General features: G+C 32.3%; 2 protein-coding genes across 2 annotated transcripts; one reads left to right on the top strand and one right to left on the bottom strand.

Moving 5' to 3' along the window:
• Positions 81-4,425, bottom strand: LOC109345269 (mannosyl-oligosaccharide 1,2-alpha-mannosidase MNS3). The gene is made up of 6 exons (XM_019584157.1): positions 4,158-4,425; positions 2,490-3,451; positions 2,142-2,397; positions 1,146-1,343; positions 839-987; positions 81-713 (listed from the first exon to the last, which is right to left on the bottom strand). The coding sequence occupies exons 1-6, from the start codon at positions 4,233-4,235 to the stop codon at positions 464-466; spliced, it is 1,893 nt and encodes a 630-aa protein (XP_019439702.1). The 5' UTR covers positions 4,236-4,425; the 3' UTR covers positions 81-463.
• LOC109345267 (group II intron-encoded protein LtrA) lies at positions 14,108-16,799 on the top strand. Its single transcript, XM_019584156.1, has one exon. The coding sequence runs from the start codon at positions 14,151-14,153 to the stop codon at positions 16,248-16,250; it is 2,100 nt and encodes a 699-aa protein (XP_019439701.1). The 5' UTR covers positions 14,108-14,150; the 3' UTR covers positions 16,251-16,799.

Raw genomic sequence — 19,546 nt, 5'->3', positions numbered from 1 at the left:
TGAAAATTTGACTTCATAATGTTACCAATGTAAATATGAAGATAGATATTACTTTTTGGAGAAAGGTAATGAAAATGATGTAATCAAATACTAAAACAGCTAAGAATCCAGCAAGATATTGAAAAATCATACAATTCAATTACAAAAGCTGCTCTTTGTTTATGGCTGTTGAAACAAAATTTTACAATATCGTCAAGATAGGGTCAGTTGAAAGTCTCAGAAAACAAATGATATAAACAAGTGAAGATCCCTGAAATGTGTTTGCTGATGTATTACATGATTCAAGCAGTATTTGACACCTTTTATGATCCCTGAGAATCCAGCTAGCCAATGCCTTTACAACCATAAGTGCCTTTTCTAAGTGTAAGAGATGCATTTAAGGTCAAAGAAGCAATTTGCTTGGTGCTACCACACTCTTGATCTCTAAAATCTTTGTATATTGAAACTTTTTGATGAATAAAACTCATTTCTTCAAATTAATTGGTATTGGGTGTGCTTCTGTGTTAAAAACAAATTTATCCAGTGGAATAAGAGAGTTGTGCCCAAAAAGCAAGTATAAATACTTCAGTGTTTCTCCTAAAAAGAAAGTCTCCATTTTGTCTCTTCTATGAGGAGGAATGCTAGTTACATCACCCAGAGAACAATACCCACCAGTATCAACCTTTGTGTGCTTCTCAAAAGCTTCAAAGATTTGCCAACCCCATTCGCGGTATCTGTAACACAAGATACATATATCTGATTAATTCAGAAAAATTAAGCCTGCATTCAGTGTTTCTTGTGTCTGGGCACAAGAAATAAAATATAAATTAACCTTATACATATGAGGGGGAAAACATACTTAGGATCTTCTGTAATACGGTACAAAACGAACAACGACTCCACAGTTTCAGGTCTTAAAAGATTATGACGATCAGCAGGTTTTATTATGATGTCATTTACAAATTCCGAGCTCTTATTTCCTCCATCAAGACCTTCTTCAGAAAATTCCTGGGTAAATATCAGAAGCTAGAAGTCAAGTTTTTCATTCTCACTATATACAACATCGTAGAGCATAGAGCGTAAGGAGTTAATGGGATTTGTTGCAGCATTTGCATGTGATCCTTTATCAACTAATGAAAACGAAATGCCACAATGGTCCAACTAACCTTAGTATGAAAGTAAGCAATTTCAGGAGCCAGACCAGTAGAAGTTACAGAGTACATCTCAAAGCATGTTTTAGCCAGATCCTCCGCAAGCTTCAAATTTTCCAGGTCTTCAAAGTTAAGCATACTGTTTTTCATTGCCTGTTTCTTTGTAAGGCCTTTAGTGGCGCCAAGTGCAAGAGTACCGGGTAAGAAACAAACCTGAATGTGCAGCATCAAATTTTACATCAAAGTTTGTAGGTCAATGGCAACATGAAAAAGGTATTACGAACAAAGTGCATAACTGATTTTATGTGAGATAAATTGCTAGGAATTTTTTTATAAAAAGAAAATAACTAACATTTATAATCAGTTAGAATGCAAGGGGAAAAGATCCTTTTATAACTGACTCTGAAGTAATACTGCAATTGTAAAAGTATCCTGGAACAATCACAGTCCAGTGAATAATGGTGCTGAGTATTTTTTTGTAACATCTGCCTCGCAATATAGGATCAATTTTCATTCAAATGCCATTGTTGAGTACAATTATGAAATCCTCATGTAACAAAATGTAAAATGACTACATGCTCAAGTTGTAAAAGACCAAAATACTTCCCCATAATGCAGTTCTGGATGCATAAAAAACAAATCATATAGATATTTTATGCCATTAATGGAACTAACTTCAAACCATACACACACCATAGCATGGCTTAGTATTATCCAGGTAATATCGTAATATGGTACATTAGACAAAGGTTGTTTGTCCAGGAGCATTTTTTGTATAATCCCTTACAGCACCATTGGATGGGAATATTGTACTTACAGAGCCAATAAAATGTTTGAATTTGATACTTCAAGTACACCCAATACAAATCAATAGTTTCTAATAACAAACAATCCAGTTGGCACTGTCAGACAACTAGAGCAAGATTTCTACTGAATGAAATTTTCAAGCAACTAAAGCACTATATAAATTTAATGCAGCGTCAAATTTCAAAATTAAGAAGTACTGCATACCAGGTGATCCATTTTTGGGCTGAAATCACTCTGTGGCCCATAAGGCAATTCTCCGACAAAGACTAATCCATTTGGAATCGATTTCCGAACAAGAAGATGCCTAACACCTTTCATTGCTTCCGTATACATTTCATGTAGATAAGAGGTATTACTATCAGCTCTACACTGAAGCCATACTTTAATTAAGTACTCATAGTAACTGTCACCACGAGATCCCAGTCTAATGTTTTCTCCACTAAATTGACCAGATTGAGGGCTGTATTTAGGTAATAGAAATATCTAAATGTAAGTATAAATATAACATAAGAAACGACAAGGCATATAACACTAAATTATGTAATTCCATACCTAATGTAGATAGGAACTAGCCCTTCAACTTTTGGAAGATTTTTTATATGATCCAAGACTTTCATCGCCTCCAAACTATATTTTGGATCACCAGATACAGAACTGAGATAGTTGAACTCAAGCTGTAAAGTGGAAACCTCTGACGTGCTGCTCAGCCCACCAGGAGCTGGATGGGCTGACTTGTCATGCAGAATAACATCACTGAACGGAATTGGAGTCGGACTGGCTGTAAAAGCAGATAGCAGACGGTCGGCCAAATCCTTAGCAGTTTGTAGATAAACAGCTGGTTTAGGTCCTGCATGAGTTAAGTTCAGTCCATTCTCCCCACCACTGAGATGGTATGCACTTAAAAGCCCACCAAGAACCCGTATTGTGGTTTCAAATAAATTTACTTGGCCCTTCTTGCTAATTCTTTCCGAAAGGTGTTCTTCAACCCAGGATCCTGCTTCAGCAACAACTTCATCAATACCCATTATCATGGCTGTATCAAGAGCATCCACTACAGTAGCACCTAATCCTCCTAATCCATCAGTTCCATGTTTGCTGAGCGGCATAAGTTCATCATAACCCATGGCAAATTTTTTGTAGCCAGACCATGCATGAACGAAAGCCTCCTTGACTTTTTGTTGCCTAGTAATCCACGTAGAACTGACATCTAGATTTCCAGGTACATGATCACTACCATTATTAGTCACTTTAGTATCAGGTGGTATACGAGGAGGAAGCCTTGGAGCACGTCTCCATAACTTTTTTAACCTTCCATCACTATTAGTAATGCTGCTATCACCTTCAATGTTTTTATTCCCAATTGCTTGATCATGAGTAACTATATGACCAGGACTTGTATGTGTCAGCATAAGATATGCTACACCAAAGATTAGTAGCAAAATTAGACACTTTCCTGTACTAAAGCTAAAACAATTACGCTTTAAGTTGCTGGTGAGGAAGCTCTGAGTAATAACCTGAAAAAAATGGCGTTGTAAATAATTTCCCCTTTTTTGATAAATGACAGAACATAACTAGCTCAATATAGGATGGATAATACTAAGAACTATTCATACTTTAAGCTTAAACATGATGCCAAGAAAGTTTAAAGTATAAACAGATATTGGATCATTGGAGCAAGTTTAGACTGCAATCTTACATGTATGACCTGTTTTTGTACAATAGATACATCTATGATGTTCATTAGAAAAGCTATGCAGCTCAGAAATGCGAAAACGAACTAGCTATGGCTACCTAAAAATTGTTACAAGTCATGTTTTTTACATGTGATTTCTTTTAAGAAAATGAACAAATTCTTTAACTTGGCTTAAATCAAGTATTATTCATTTTTGGCTTCCTAAATGAAAACCTTGTAATTCCACCACTTCTTCACTTGATTAGACAAACAGGTAAAAATAACTAATGTTGCAACAAAACCAACAACTTTAACTCACATCACAGTTGATCAAATCAAACACCATAAAATATCATAGTGCAAATCAAAAGTCATACTATCTATAAAAAAATCTGTATTTGCAAAAAGGGTACCTAACCAAACTTCATCGTGAATCTTAAAAATCAATAATTTGCACCTACCCAATAACAGAAATAATGAATTAAAAAGTGGGGTTTAGTTGGATGCAGTGAAATCGAAGAAACTAACAAGAGTGGAAAGAGAAAAACCTTCAAGAAAGAACGAGGGCGAAACTTGGCGTTATCATAGTGAACATCTTTTCTGGTGTAAGGGAGTGTATCAGACATGGTGGATCCAATAATCGAATCGAAGTCACTACAATAATCGGATCCAAATTGGGTTGCAAAGTATAGCTATGGTTATATAGCATCAATCATGGTTCGATGCGTGAAGATGAATGTTGAAATCACTGTTTAAGACTAACTTTCACATCAATACAGACTCAAATCTGATTCATTGTTTAACATCTCTTGGGAAATCTGATTTCTTATAATTTATCACTTGTTGGTCTCTTTCGACAATTAAGGTTTTATATATTAAGGATTAATTTTATAAGACCTGGGTTTTTTTCCTACTTTTTTTAAATTTTCAAATGTGAGTAAAAAAGTTGGTTTATTTCTGTATATTAAATTAAAAATAAATATGTTTTTTTTATGGGAGTAACTCTGATTATTGAATGAGTTTGCGTTTTTTTACTTTTTAGATGAGTTATTTAATTTGTTATTTCACAACCGAGTTAATCATTATAGTACAAAATTTGAGTTTTGTTTCAAAAATATATTTAAAGTTAAAAATATTATTTTGTTATTACCTTAAAATATTTGTAATTGGTGATCAACAAATTTACAATGATAACTCTTATTCATCTTCTCGTAAATAATTTACTGAATTTTTTTCGTATTTACTTTAATGACAATATCTTCCTATAGAAATTTTTGACTGAAATAATTAAATTCTTCATATTTTTTATTATGACTTTTTTATGTTCGTAATATATATATATAAATCTTTGTTTACCTTTTAAATCTATCACATAATTATATATACTGTTCTTACCTTATAATTTCTCATTCTCTTATTAGTTTTTCTCTGGATTTTACAATTCAAAGTTACATATAACAGTTATCCAAAATAAACATTTAAATATTAGTACATTCTAAGGAAATAGTTTCATTTCTCTTCCTTCTTTATAAAATGTTAAATTAGTATTATTTTATTATTAACTTAACTTTGTTTTACTTTAATATTTATTTTCAAATTAGATGAAATTGGATTTGTCTTATAATCTTGTTATGTGAGTTGTTAAAGTGTTTGACTTTGTTTTAATTGATTGTGATTTGGTTGTTATTTGATGAAGGGAGAAGACCAACATGATTTTTCTCTAATGATCTAGGTTAAGATTTTTTTTATGGAAAATGTTTTACATATCAGATTTAATAACCACTTTCTTGATAATATGAGTTTTATATATTTGATATACTGAAAATATAAATTTATTTGGGGTTACGGTAAGGTGAGAATTCACTTATAACATTATATCATCATAAAATATTATTTGATCGTGATAACCGAATATGTATAAGTAATTGTGGTAGACCAATAATTATTTTATAAGCTTATATGTGTAATATATCAAGTTGTTTATTTGCTTAATTTTTAATAATCTTATTTGACGCCTAACATGTTATTTAGTTATAATATGTTCTTGATTGTGTGTTGTAATTCACAATCATTATGCTATTGATTTTGTAGTGGAATGAAAAATAACCAGATTTGAAATTAGGGGTTCAGCGACTGCCTAAACTCAGAGGTAGGTGGGTTTGCAATAAGGAACTCATCTTCTTTTTTATGATTATATCCGAAACTAATAATATTCCATCAATTAATATAAAAAATACTTTATATTTTTTATAATTTTTCATTTTAATTATGTTGTAGTTTTTAATTAAATTGAGACACTATTAGAATATAAAAATGAGACAAATAATCTCTTTTTAGTATGACATATTTCTAATAATATTTCTAGCAATATTTGATGTTAGTTTAGATGGCCTAGTGGGTTCTTAATAAGAATTTCAAGTTCAAAAAAATTAAGTTATTTTATTCTAAGCTAATTAAATTTCACTAATAATATAAAAATATTATTATTTTTTTATAATTTTTCTTTTTAAATAGATGACAACTTTTAATTCAATTGCACAGAAATATGATGCAAAAAGGATAGAAGATATCCTTACCACATTAATTACCTGTTCTTGGTCAACTTTGTCCACCAACCACTATCTTGACTACCAACACTAAAAATGGACAAGGATCATATGTTTCAAGAAATTTCTGTCCCATGTACTAAGTCAATGAAATTTTGTAGAATAACATACAAATATTAATTTATGTTATTATAAATTTTATTTTTAATCAAATAAAATTTTCTAATTAGACGGGGACATCAAATGGGACACCCAATAGGACAGGTGATCCCATCCCACTAAAAATAGCCTTCATAACATAGAATCACCTCCCTTCAATCACCACGATCCGCCATCATCTAACATGCAATTCTCAAGCACTCGTGCCTCATCACCTTTTGCCACCCACAATCTTCAGCCATAACAAAGAAAAATTAAGGGTCTGGTTGTAAGTTAGATTTTGAAGTGAAATGAAGGAAAATAGAATGATTAAGAATTATGAATTATACTTGTGAGATGATTCCCAAACCTTATCTTTCATTTTTTCTCCTCCAAAATTTAACTTACAAAGAAACCCTAAAAGTGAGAGAAAAGTGTTTATCGGTTGCTTCTAACATATAAACTTAAGTTTTTCATTTTTAGGGATTTGGAGAGGATGAGTAGAGGGAATTTTGGAGGTATATATTGTTCTATTGTTATAATAGATTTGCAGAGAATTGAACAAGTTTTCTAAACAAACAACAAGCCTTAACCACATTAGGTTAAAACATCAAAAACAAAGAGTTTTAAAAGTAAGAATGGGATGAGATGCTATTCGGTACTGAATAGTTCAATACTGAAATATTAAATGTATATTGATTTGATGATTTATAAAAAAAAATATTTAAAAATAATTTAAAATTTATACTATTAATTTTTTTTTATAAGATATTATCATTCAATCGATTTGATGATATCATCAACAACCTCCACATTCTTTTGGTAGATAAGATATACATGATGATATTTTTATCTTATTGTAATTGTTTGAGAATTCATTTCTATAATTATCTTGTAAATATCAAACACTAGATAAAATAAGTTCTCACATATATAAATCTAAAGTTGACACTTAAGTGTCACTTAAGGCACTCCATAAGTTAAGTGTGTAAGTGTGTAACTACTAACATGTATACCAATAATTACATAAGGTGATCGAAGTGATCATAACCTAATTCTTTTTTTACATATAAAGTTGAGGATCGTGAGGCCTAAATTGGTGTTTTACCATTCTTTAACTATGCTGTATGTGTATATAGGGTGTTATATAACTGTGAAGTATCGATCTTCACACTCTAGTTGCTTCTCTCTTTTATACCTCAAAAGCCACAACAACCCATTGATATTCCCGTTAATAATCCTCAATTGCACTACATTTCTTCACTTTCACAAATGCTCTACATAGCTAACTACTAGTCTCTAAGTTTTCATGGGCAATCTCAATAAACCCTTCATCAAGTTCCTATGCATCACTTTGTTCTTTCTCTACCTAATCTCTCACAATGCTTCTTCATCCTCCTCCAACCAAGAAATCCAACCCCAAAATCCTTCTTCAACCACCCTTTCCCACTACCAACAAGTGTTCTTCCTCAAGAACACTCACCCAAAGTTTTTGAGCAAACAAGAAAGGATCAAGAAGAGGAAGAATTTGACGAGAAACAAGAAGCATAGGAAGAAGATGACCAAGGATAATCTCAAGACAAGGCCTTTCTCTGTTATGCTCCCAAAGGGTTTTGTCCCTCCTTCTGGTTCCTCACCTTGCCACAATGATCTACCCAACTCTGTCTCCTTCTTACACTGCCATCTCAGTAGTACTGCACAACCTTGAGAAGAAAACAAAGCTTCATATAAATTCCCACATTGTGATCGTTGCTACATATATATATGGAGTTATACTACACACTTACGCAATCACTATCAGAAAGATGTGGAAGAAGTTGCTAATATTGGTCATTGCTTTTTAAGTTTTGATAAATACTTCTCTTGCATTGTATTGTAGCACTTTCTTTATGCATTTTCTCTCCGTTCCTTCATTTTTTTTCTTATTTTATGCTGATGTTGTAATACATGACATGATGACAATAAGAATAGATCATGAATAGATGATATACTATAATAAACCAGTGAAACTGTTAATTCCTATATTTCTTCAAAATTCTCTCCACTGTCGCTGTTCCTTAATTCTTTTTAGTTTTCTTGGTTAGAATGTAAAAGTAAATTGAGCATTGAAGTATATATTTTCCTTCCAATTGAAATATTATATGAGGGTGCATGCATGATATGAGTTAGAGAGAGAAAGAGATGTCTGTTAATTAGTGAAGCATAAATGTTTGTATATTTGAATGTATTATTTCATAGAATTGATGGTAGAAGGGTACTGTAAACTAGATCTGGTGAAATCTTGGTAGGTGCATTAGTGGCGGAGAAAGAGAGAGAGGCATGTGAGTTTGCATTGTTTGGGGAATGCAAAAGATAATAAGAGAGGGTTAAAGGTCATTTGAAGTTTCGTAGCGTTTACTTTCTTCATGCATGCAATGCATTGTAGGGATGGCTCTCTAGACGATGTGCCACACAATTCGGATCCATGTCACAATTAATATATAACCTAATATCAATGTGAAAATGTACATACAATAAATATATTATTCATCAATTATTTATATTACTTTTTTAACATTCAATGACTATTAAAGATAAATATTAAATAATACAATAACAATGTAGAAAATTTATATATTGTCAATATATATATTTTTCTCTCCATAATCAACCTTTTAATTACCAAAAGTTATGTCACTTTCAATATAAACAAAATTAAAGTGTCTTATATTATATACAAAGTTGACAAAACTTCCTAATATCGTATATATTATATTAGATAATAAACAAATGTAACAAGAAATTATTTAAGTGTCATGTGATTATTCAAATAACATAATTAAGTAGAGTGTTAGGATTTATTTTGGTTTGGCACGGTTTCAACTACCATCCATTGACAATTTTACATTAATTATTGCTCAAAGGCAAGGATTTCAAAGAGCCAAGGGCACCTTGGTTGTGTTCCTCCAAAGGGTTTCCACAGATTTTGTTTTTCTTTATTCTTCTTGCTTTTCTCTTTCATTATTATGAGTAGTTAAATCCTTTTGTTAGGGATTAAATGAAATGTGTTTTTAGCTTGTAATTGAACCATGGATCTAATGCATTACTTTGGTTTTATGTTATTAATTGATGATAGTGTTTTCCACTCATTCTTTTAATTGGCCATTCTTAGATTTATGGTTCTTTTCCTAATTGGGAAATCAGGGATTGAACATGCTCATCAACTCATATTTCATCTTTAGGACTATCATTGGTAATATGTGTAATTCTTTCTTGAAATCCTTTGTTTTAGCGTTAGGATTGTAATTCAGAATTACTCATTTATGAGTTGCAATATTGTGTGATTCTTGAAGAAATTTAGAATTACAACATTTCAGATTTTGATTGTTAACGTACTAAAAAGCCAAGTAATTTGTGTATATATGTAGATATATAAATTATATGTTGAATACAAAGGAAACCAAACCCCTAGCATATCTTTCCATTGTTAGTAATAAAGTTATCATTTCTCTAATTTTACTTTACAAGTTTGTAATAAATCAATTTTCTTTGCAAACATTTCTCTAATTTCATTGGTAGTTTATGTGATAAGGTAAAACTTACTAAAGATAATCCTGATAGGTTGGACAGTTCACTTTTCATAATTTTATGAGTTGTATGCTAGAGGTTTTTGTATAAGTTGACCTGCTATTACATGTTGAGCGGCAAATAAGTTTCTTGTCTGCTTACTTGCAAGACAAATATCACAAAGTTCACTAAGAGTTTTGATAGGAGACAAAATAGTTACAACTTCAATCCTGCTCATGAAATCCAAGCCTTTGAAGTTCAAGTGATCATACCTTTGATGCCATATCCAACTTTCATGGGCAGCCTTGGACATCAAGCATATGTGATTGTCTATGTGAATTCCAACTTTGAAAGTTCTATTGCTAGATAAGGGAACTTTCATGATCAGATTCTTGTCATTGTCAAACACCTTCAACTTTCTATCTTCCATCAGCCTTGTATATCCTTTCTCAAGCAATTGGCCAAGACTCAACAAGTTGTCTCTCATCTTGGGCACATACAAGAAATTGTTGTGAAGAAGATTTTGCTCCTGACCTTGACACGATTTTGATGAAGACACCAACATCACCAAAAAGAAGAAAAAGAAGAATACTTATAAAGACAATGAAGATTCAAGCTTCAAGATATTCAAGACTTTTAGTCTAAGTCTAAATATGTACTTTTATCCTATACTCTTAATTATACAATAGTAGCAATACTCAAACTATTTTTTAAGAAAATTGAATCACTTTAAAATATTTAAAGCAATTTTCAAAAAATAGTGTGTAACAGGTTACCTCATCTAAGTAACAGGTTACAAGTGTGGGAAAAGAATTATCCAACTTAAAACTGATCAGAGTAATCCATTACAGTCTTTGAGTAACAAATTACTAGAGTTATTAAAGTTGAGTAACCGATTACTCAACTTGTTGTAATCGATTACTCTAATTCGAAAATAAATGATGAGTGGACAGAACACTTGAGTAATCGATTACTCAATAATGTAATCGATTACTGAGAGTTGTTGTATCAGATTTTCAAATTCAAAGTGAATGAGTTTCAATCCAAAAGACATGTTTTCATTCCAATCAATTCCTACCCTTTCAAAGAGACATTTTGGCTGATTGGAAAGCCTATATAAAAGCATTGAAACTCACAATCATAACACACAACATATACACAAATCTTATACAAATTTCAAAAGCTCTTACACATATTCTGAAATTATTTTATGCACTTTTGCAACAAGTTCTTAAAACTTTCAAAGTTGATTTTTCTGAAGTTGCTTAAAGTGAAAATGTTTCAAGTTTACAAACTTATAAATAACATTATTACTAAGTATACTAAAGAGTTGTTTGGATTGCAAGTTATATCACTTTCATACTTGTAAATACAATTCAGCCATAGTTGAACATTCTTCATTATTATTGCAGAATACTTTCTTTCACGGGGTGTGATAAGAAAGGGATTAGAATCACTTGGAAATGTGTTTTCCAAAGGTGAATAAGGATTAAGAAGTGTGTAAGGTACATAGAAATCTCGGGGTGAGATATTGTAATTGCAACTCATAATCTTTAGTGGAAAAATCTCTTGTGCTGCAAGAGTATTGGATGTAGCATTCGGTGGACATGAAGGTGAATCAATATAAAAATCCTTGTGTACTCTCTTCTCCCTTATCTATTTGATTTTACTTATCAATTTTCTGCATATATTTTCCGCTGCACTTTAACTCTCGATTTTGCTGAAAAAGTGGCCATTATTTTAAGTCAACTAATTCAACCCCCCTTCTTAGTTGCAAACTCAGTCTTACAATTGTGGATACAAGAGTGTTTGCCATCTTTTCTCTGAATTGGAATGTCTTCAATTCCCTCAATTTCAATGGAACTGTGATATGCAAACTTCACTTTGCTCTTGGCAGTCTCATCCAGATTCACAAACCATTCCTTGTTACCAGTCATGTGATTTGAGCAGCCTGTATCAAGGTACCAACAATCATTCTTGACAACCTCATTTTATTTTGTGACTATAACGAGTACTTGCTCTTCATTTGACTCATCCGCTTGAGCCATTCTTGCTTCAGCTTCATTCCACTACTGCTATGCTTGAATCTACACTCAGATGCATAATGGCCAAAGTTCTTGCACTTGAAGCATTGGATTTTTCTCTTATCAAACTTCTTCTTATTTCTCCTGAAAACTTGATCCTGCATACTGGATTTATTTGAGGAGGTTGAACCCAACTCTTGTCTGGTTACTTCATACCATTTTTCTTTATCATTCCTCCAATTGCCTTTCATTTTCTTTTGGAAATTTCCCTCGCCAATGTACTTCTTATTGAACTTGGCTTGACGGGCTTGCTCAGAATCTTTATCTTGGTTTCTTTCTTTGATTCTTTGATAATGTGCCTCCAATGAGCTTTACAACTCCTCTATCTTGAACACTTCAAGATCCTTTGATTCTTCTATTGCAACCATAATATGATCAAAATTGCAGGTTAATATTCTCAACACCTTTTCAACCACCAATTGATCTCTCATCACTTCACCATACCCTTTCATTAGATTTGTCAAAGATCTAATCTTGGTGAAGTATTCTGATATGGTGTAACACCGTGAATTTTCGATGTGTGTTGTATTAATTATGTATTTTAACAAGACTTAATTTTAGAAATTAATCGGTAATGATTTAGGCTAAATCTTAGTTGAGTGTTAGTCTTGTTTTGTGAATTCCTATTTTGTGGTATATTTTAGTAATTTTATGTGACAGAAAGTTTTTGAGCTGCCGTTGGGCCCAAATTCGTTCAAATTTGGCCCAATAACGTGTTTTTGAGTTCCGTAGCTCGGAACTGAATTCCGATTGCGCTGTTGGCTTCAAAATATTTTTTCGAGTCAAGATAAACATCAAGTTTGTCCATGACGCGTTTCTAAATATTTTTCACTCCAAATTTTGTGTTCGAAGTTCTAACCGTAAACCGAAATCGAAAGATTTTTAATATCCAACCGAGTATTAGCCAATAATACTTGGGCATGATTTAATTGAGAATGTTTTTCCGAAGAGGTCACTTCACGTTCACGAGCGAAACTTGTTTGGCAAACAAGCAAAAATACTCTATGTTACACAAAACCCATTCATCCACGCATTGATGAATCACGAATAAGGCTTTGTACTATCTTTTCTTGCATTCTCTGAAAGTGGATCTTTGTGCTTCAGTGACATCCTCACCAACTGATCGATATCCATTCTGCACTATCTCAATAACTTCTTGATAGCCAAACATAACCCTCATCTACACACTCCATCTTTCATAGTTCTTTCCATCTAGAGTTGACAATGTTATAGTAAATCGACTACTATTTGCCTTGATAAGGTTGTTCTTGCTTTCCTCTTTCTTTTCACAGACCCAAGATCAAGAAACAAACAAAAGCTCTAGATACAAGGAGAAGAAAGAAAGAAATGAATTTTGAAAAAGAAAGAAATATATTAATCGATTAAGGTAACATGTAATCGATTATCGGGGAAATGAGAGAAGATAGTTAAAACTGAATAATACTTCACGCCATTTCTATTTCAGCTACAATGTCATTTATAACAGAAATAACAATGAGTTTAATTTAGGCTTTAGGGAGCATGTGCACCCAAAAGATAATCAAGTGCATATTTGGAGATTTTATCACTATGAATGAAATTAATATCAGTTTAATATCATGCATTATTAATGTAAAAATTTATATACACTAAATTATTTACCATCATTTATATTATTTTTTTGAAAATTCAATAGTAATTAAAATGAATAGTAAATGATACAATAATTATATATCAAATTCATACATTATCGGTGTATACATTTTTTTCTTTAGTTAATAAAGGAAAGAATATTTGGAATAGCAAGTGGTATACATCAACACCTTGGCCATAAAGTATTACCCCGTTAACAGCTATAAATGATTAAGTTGATTGACAAAATACACTTTTAGGAACTAATGAAGTAACATCTTTATATCTTTTAAGTTTTTTTCTCTGCAAAAGAAAATATATATTGGAAAACATATTAATTTACATGATTATAATATTTTTTGATATATCCTTTATCTCAGTGATTATTGATTTTATTTTTTCACAACTAATTATGTGAATCAATCAAATATTAAACAAGGGTACTAATACATAAAGATAAATAAATGAAAAAAATTCTCCAAACAAATAAAACAAAGGTAATATATAATTTCTATCATTGGAGACTTTTAAAGTGATATTTACCCATTTTCACCCACCCATTATATACGCCAATGCATTATACTCCAACTTGAGCAAGAGCTAGAATGTGAAAAAAATGTCAGTGAGGAAAATCATCAAACACCTTCACTCCCGCCACAGTATCCTCAACCTCTCATTCTCTTCTCTCTCAACCCGTTCACCACAACCTTTGAACAACCAAGAACACAAACATGAACAAGATCCTCATTCTCTTCTAACCCAAGACCCAATCGAAACATGTACTTCTCTCTGGGTCAAAACTTTCTCTTCCCCCAAACACGTTCCATTCCCAAATCTCACTGGTTTTCTCTCCAAATTCGACCTATGGCTTCTCGCTTACCAACGTTGTTGCGCTCATACTACTGGAACCTTCCCTCCTCGAAATGCAATTCATTTCCACCTTCTCCAAAACCTTCTCTCTCTTCGAAACGCTGTTCTTCGTGGTCGTTTTGAGTGGAACAATAAGACCCATCCATATATTCGTAGTCCAAATGACAAAACATTAACGAAACCTCTCTCAAAACGCAAACTTCAAGCCATGTTGGGGTCTAGTGAGCCTTGTTTTCAGGATAGGGTTGTTCAGGAGGTTTTGTTGATGATTCTTGAGCCGGTTTTCGAGCCCCGGTTTTCGCAGAAATCGCATGCTTTTCGACCTGGGAGAAGTCCCCATACGGTTATTCGAACAATTAGAAGTAATTTCGCAGGCTATTTGTGGTTTTTGAAGGGGGATTTGAGTGAGGTTTTTCATAATTTGGATTTGAATTTTGTGATGGGGTGTCTTGAAAAGGGTACGAAGGATAAGAAAGTGTTGGGTTTGATCAAGTCTGCGCTGAAACAACCGATCGTTGGTGTGTCGCAGAATGAAGAGAAGGAAGAGTTGAGGAAGCATAAGAAAAGGAAAGCTACTAGGAAGAAGATTCTCAATGAGAATGAGCCGAAACCGGACCCTTATTGGTTAAGAACATTCTTCAGTTTTGCTCCTCAGGAGGCTATTAAGGTACCGAATTATGGTCATTGTGGAATTTTAAGTCCTTTAATTGCTAATGTTTGCCTTAATGAATTGGATAATATGATGGAGGGAATGGTTGTTGAGTTTTTTAGGCCTTGTAGTTTTGATTCGATATGGAAGTATTCAATTGATGATGGTTGTCATAACCCTGCGTGGCCAGAGTTTGTTCCGTCCAGTGGGAAAGAAAAAACTAGGAAGATGGATTATATAAGATATGGTGGTCATTTCTTGATTGGGATCCGAGGGCCTAGAGAGGATGCAGTGGAAATAAGAAAGAAAATTGTTGAGTTTTGTGAGAGTACATTTGGGATAAGGTTGGATATTTCGAAGTTAGAGTTAGAACACATTACAAGGGGAATCCAGTTCTTGGATCATATAATTTGTAGAAGGGTGATACACCCAACCTTGCGTTACACCGGTTCTGGAGGTAACATAGTGAATGAAAAGGGTGTGGGGACTTTGCTTTCAGTTACTGCTTGCTTAAAACAATGCATTCGCCAGTTTCGACGGCTCCAGCTTGTGAAGGGTGATAAAGACCCTGAACCACTTCCGTGTAACCCTATGTTGTATTCAGGTCAAGCTCATACAAACTCCCAAATGAATAAGTTCCTTGAGACCATGGCTGATTGGTATAGATATGCTGATAATCGCAAAAAAGTTGTTGGCTTTTGTGCCTATGTAATTCGTAGCTCTTTGGCTAAATTGTACGCTGCTAGGTACAGACTAAAGTCTCGTGCCAAAGTGTATGGAATAGCTTCACGTAATCTTAGCCGCCCTCTGAGGGAGAGCAGTAACAATGCTGCACCTGAATATTCAGATCTTTTGAGGATGGGACTGGTTGATGCAATTGAAGGTGTTCAGTTTTCACATATGTCTTCAATTCCATCATGTGATTATACTCCATTTCCAAGGAACTGGGTTCCAGATCATGAGCGGGTCTTGCATGAGTATATAAAACTCGAAAATCCCAAATTTTTCTGTGACTTGCTCAGATCCATTAAGCAAAAAGGGTCAAGTCTTCCTCAGGATGAAATATCTCAAATGGTATGGGACTACAAAACTATTGGGGTTCATCATTTTCGATCTCATGGAGATAAAGGAATTCATTTTTTACAATCAGATGGAGATAGAGAAATAAAAACTGATCAAAAGGAGATAACTGGGTAAGTTTGGCAGTGATAAAAAAAATTTAGTCTCTGTATCAAAGTTCTGTTTTAAATTGGGTGATCTCATAGAAAATTGGTTATGTGCATTTCGAAGCCATTTTCTATGTGGACTGTGGAGTGTAAAAGTCCTTTAGATACTATTCTTACAAGAAATGTTTGTACATGCTGACATTATCTTCATTAAAGGTAGAAGTAGAACCCAACCATCAGAAGGGTGATGCTCAGGCGGGGTTGTAATTAACTACCGACAATGTAGAACATGGCAACAGGTAGAGAAAGAATTTTCTACATTGTTGAACTGCATGTGATAGGTCACCTTTTCATTAGAATTTATATGGATTGAAGTTGGAGATACCTTGAGACATTATTTCAGTGTGAAATTGTGAATCCTTGAGGTTGTTCTAGATATCAGTGAAGAGACTTTTGCTGGTTACATCTCCAGGGAAGCACTGTGAACATACTAGTATATTACAAGATTTGAGTTATAAATGGTTACCAAAAACTTCAATTACTTCAAAGGAATATCAATGAAGTGCTCAACAGAATTTTTTTGCATGGTAGTTATTAGGAGGTGGTGGATCTCCTTTTGAATAAAAAGTTGCAATTTCATCTACTATGCTGGTATTTTATTTGCTTCAGGCAGAAATTTTTGCTAGACTTAATAATTGCTGAGATTCATGTACGTTTGGATTTTCTCCCTCCTTCCATCCAAAATGTAGTATTTGGTGGTAAGTTTTGTTTTTGTAACCTCAAAACAGATATCTGCTCTTTTAATCATGAAATTGTTTGTATAAAATGTGATCCTTGTATATTCCTAAGGTTATGCCATTTTCAGAATCCCTTTCATACTGATAATAAATACCTTTTTAGTTATGAGAGAATGAGATTTTAGAGGGGGAAAGTCCCATAGCATGTGGCAAGGATGATAATTTTTTTACAGAATAGTAATAGATGCACGATAATAAATAGGATGAACTCACTATGGGATCACCGTCGTTATTCCCCACTACATGTTACTTTATGTAGCAAAGTCTCATGATCGATTAAAAGTATTTGAAACTTATCAATAAATTTTTGTATCGGGATGGGATCCATTTACTTCAAAAATAAAAAATATACTTAACATTAGACATTATCTTCATGATAGAATATAATGTTTTTAAATTGATATGAAGGCTTAGGACCATTGACCTATAGTCTTATAAGTCCGGAAAGTCACTTGCAGGCTAAAAAGCTATGGGCTGAAGACGTAAAGCTGATAAGTTAATAAACTATCGAGTGGATATCTGTTATTAAAATCAGATCCGAAATCAAATTGGTTAAAATACTGAATTAATAATTCTCTTGTTTAATGAGTGAGTTGCTAATTAAATTGTATACAATTAAAATTAATAATACATATTTTATTATGTAAAGAATGCAATAATTTAATACAATTTGTTTCAAAAACTAAATAGGACAAAAATAATTATTTGAGTCATAAAACTTAACAAAGCAAGTGCTTCAGTGATAAGTGATAAGTGGTGTGTAGGGCTGACAATGAAACGAACCAACTCGATATTCGTTCGAAACTCGATTCGTTATTTAGTTCAATAAACTTGGTTCATCAACCAAATGAATTTGACTTGAGTTGAAAATTGAGTTCGTTAAATAAACGAGTCGAACTTGAGTTTGATATTGTTGAACTCGTTATGTTCATGAGCTGACTCGATATATATATATATAAACTAATTTTTATGTTTATTATGACTTGTACATTATTTTCTATATTTATTGTTATTTTATATAAACAAGATTATATTTATATATAAAAAATAGTTTACAGTACTTTTCAAAATTTAATAATTATTTGAGTTGTTCAAATAAATCATTTAAACTGAACCGAACAGTTCGTGAACTTTAACCGTACTGAACTCGAGCCAAAAGAATAACTCGTATTGAACTCGAATCGAGTTTCGAGCTAAACCAATACTTATCGAACTGAATCGAACTAAGCTCTGGTTCTACTCGGTTCAGCTCATTTCCATGGTGCATTTTCTTGATGCATAATAAAATATGTGATTTTCTTTATAGAAGCCAATGCAGGGTTTAGCAAGGTCAATTATTTACTAGTTAGTTCAGTTCATAACAATTCACATTAGTTTGAGTAACAAAGATTAGATGAAAAAAAACTACTTAATTAAAAAAAAATCATAAAAACATACTATAAATATTTTATATTATCTAGAGAAAATTATTTGACTAGAAACATGTAGGCTAATTATTTTGGGACAAGACTTCTATTCAGTTTGAGGTGCCTTTCATAACTATAGATAAATGAGATAAAATAGTATAGAAAGACCCATAAGTCACAAGATTATAAGATATAAATTATTTTAAGGGGCTTATCAAATCAATATTTATAATCTTAGGGTTTTATATAAAAATCCCCTCTAACAAAACTGAGCTTTCAAGCTTACTTTTCAGTCAAATAAATCATAATTGACTGACTTATAATCCTTTTTAATGACTTTCCAAACACACTGTTAAGATGAAGCAGAAGCATCATTAGATGATATATCATTTTTGCATGTCTATTCAGCAATTATTGAGCTATCATGCCAAACAAAATATTATATGTAGAAAGACAAATGCCGAATTAAAAGGAAGGGTAAATTACATATTATCTTTAAAGTTAATGCCCATTTTTAGTTTTCTTTACATATGCAAACTTTAACTTATACACATTTTTCCTTTTAAACAATGTGAGTGCCATGTTCAAATGGAGAAAATTTGTTATCCCACCATGTTTGTCACAACTCTATACTTCATAGAATTTGGTTGGATAAATCACACGCATATCAAGTTTTAAAAGGATTTTATTTTTAAAAGATTTGAAATAATATAAAAAATTAAAAGGTTTTCTTGCTCAAGATATGTATGGCAGAAACGAAGAATTCTATATCCGAGAAATGCCACTTAACACACTAAATGCATGCTTTAAGATAAACTTTTACAATTAATTTGAAACTAATAACTTCAAATTTATTAAGTCTGCTTAAAGTCAACGATGTTGATGTATCTTTACACATTTAAAAGGCAATGATGATGATATATCTTGAAGACGTGTATTTATCTTTTTTCAACATCATGCACTAATTATTTCTCACCATTTGATATATATGAAAAAGATTGAGCGAGTCATTTAATCATTTGAATATTAATTAAGGAATGAGCACTCCACTAAAAGCCTGAAAAAGCCTTTTTGCACTTTTATCATTATTTTTAAATTAACTTGAACTTTGACTATATTTATTA

Source organism: Lupinus angustifolius, chromosome LG04, assembly GCF_001865875.1.
Source record: "Lupinus angustifolius cultivar Tanjil chromosome LG04, LupAngTanjil_v1.0, whole genome shotgun sequence".
Taxonomy (NCBI): Eukaryota; Viridiplantae; Streptophyta; class Magnoliopsida; order Fabales; family Fabaceae; genus Lupinus; species Lupinus angustifolius.
Note: the sequence above shows the minus strand (reverse complement) of the source record. Positions and strands in the feature narration are given on the sequence as shown.

Bases quoted from the DNA above. Each gene is read 5' to 3' on its own strand.
- LOC109345269 (XM_019584157.1), bottom strand. From the start codon at position 4,235: ATGTCTGATACACTCCCTTACACCAGAAAAGATGTTCACTATGATAAC. The intron at 2,398-2,489 runs GTATGGAATTAC...ACCTAAATACAG, and splicing joins CTAGTTCCTATCTACATTAG to CCCTCAATCTGGTCAATTTA. The intron at 714-838 runs GTATGTTTTCCC...CTTGTGTTACAG, and splicing joins CGTATTACAGAAGATCCTAA to ATACCGCGAATGGGGTTGGC.
- LOC109345267 (XM_019584156.1), top strand. From the start codon at position 14,151: ATGTCAGTGAGGAAAATCATCAAACACCTTCACTCCCGCCACAGTATC.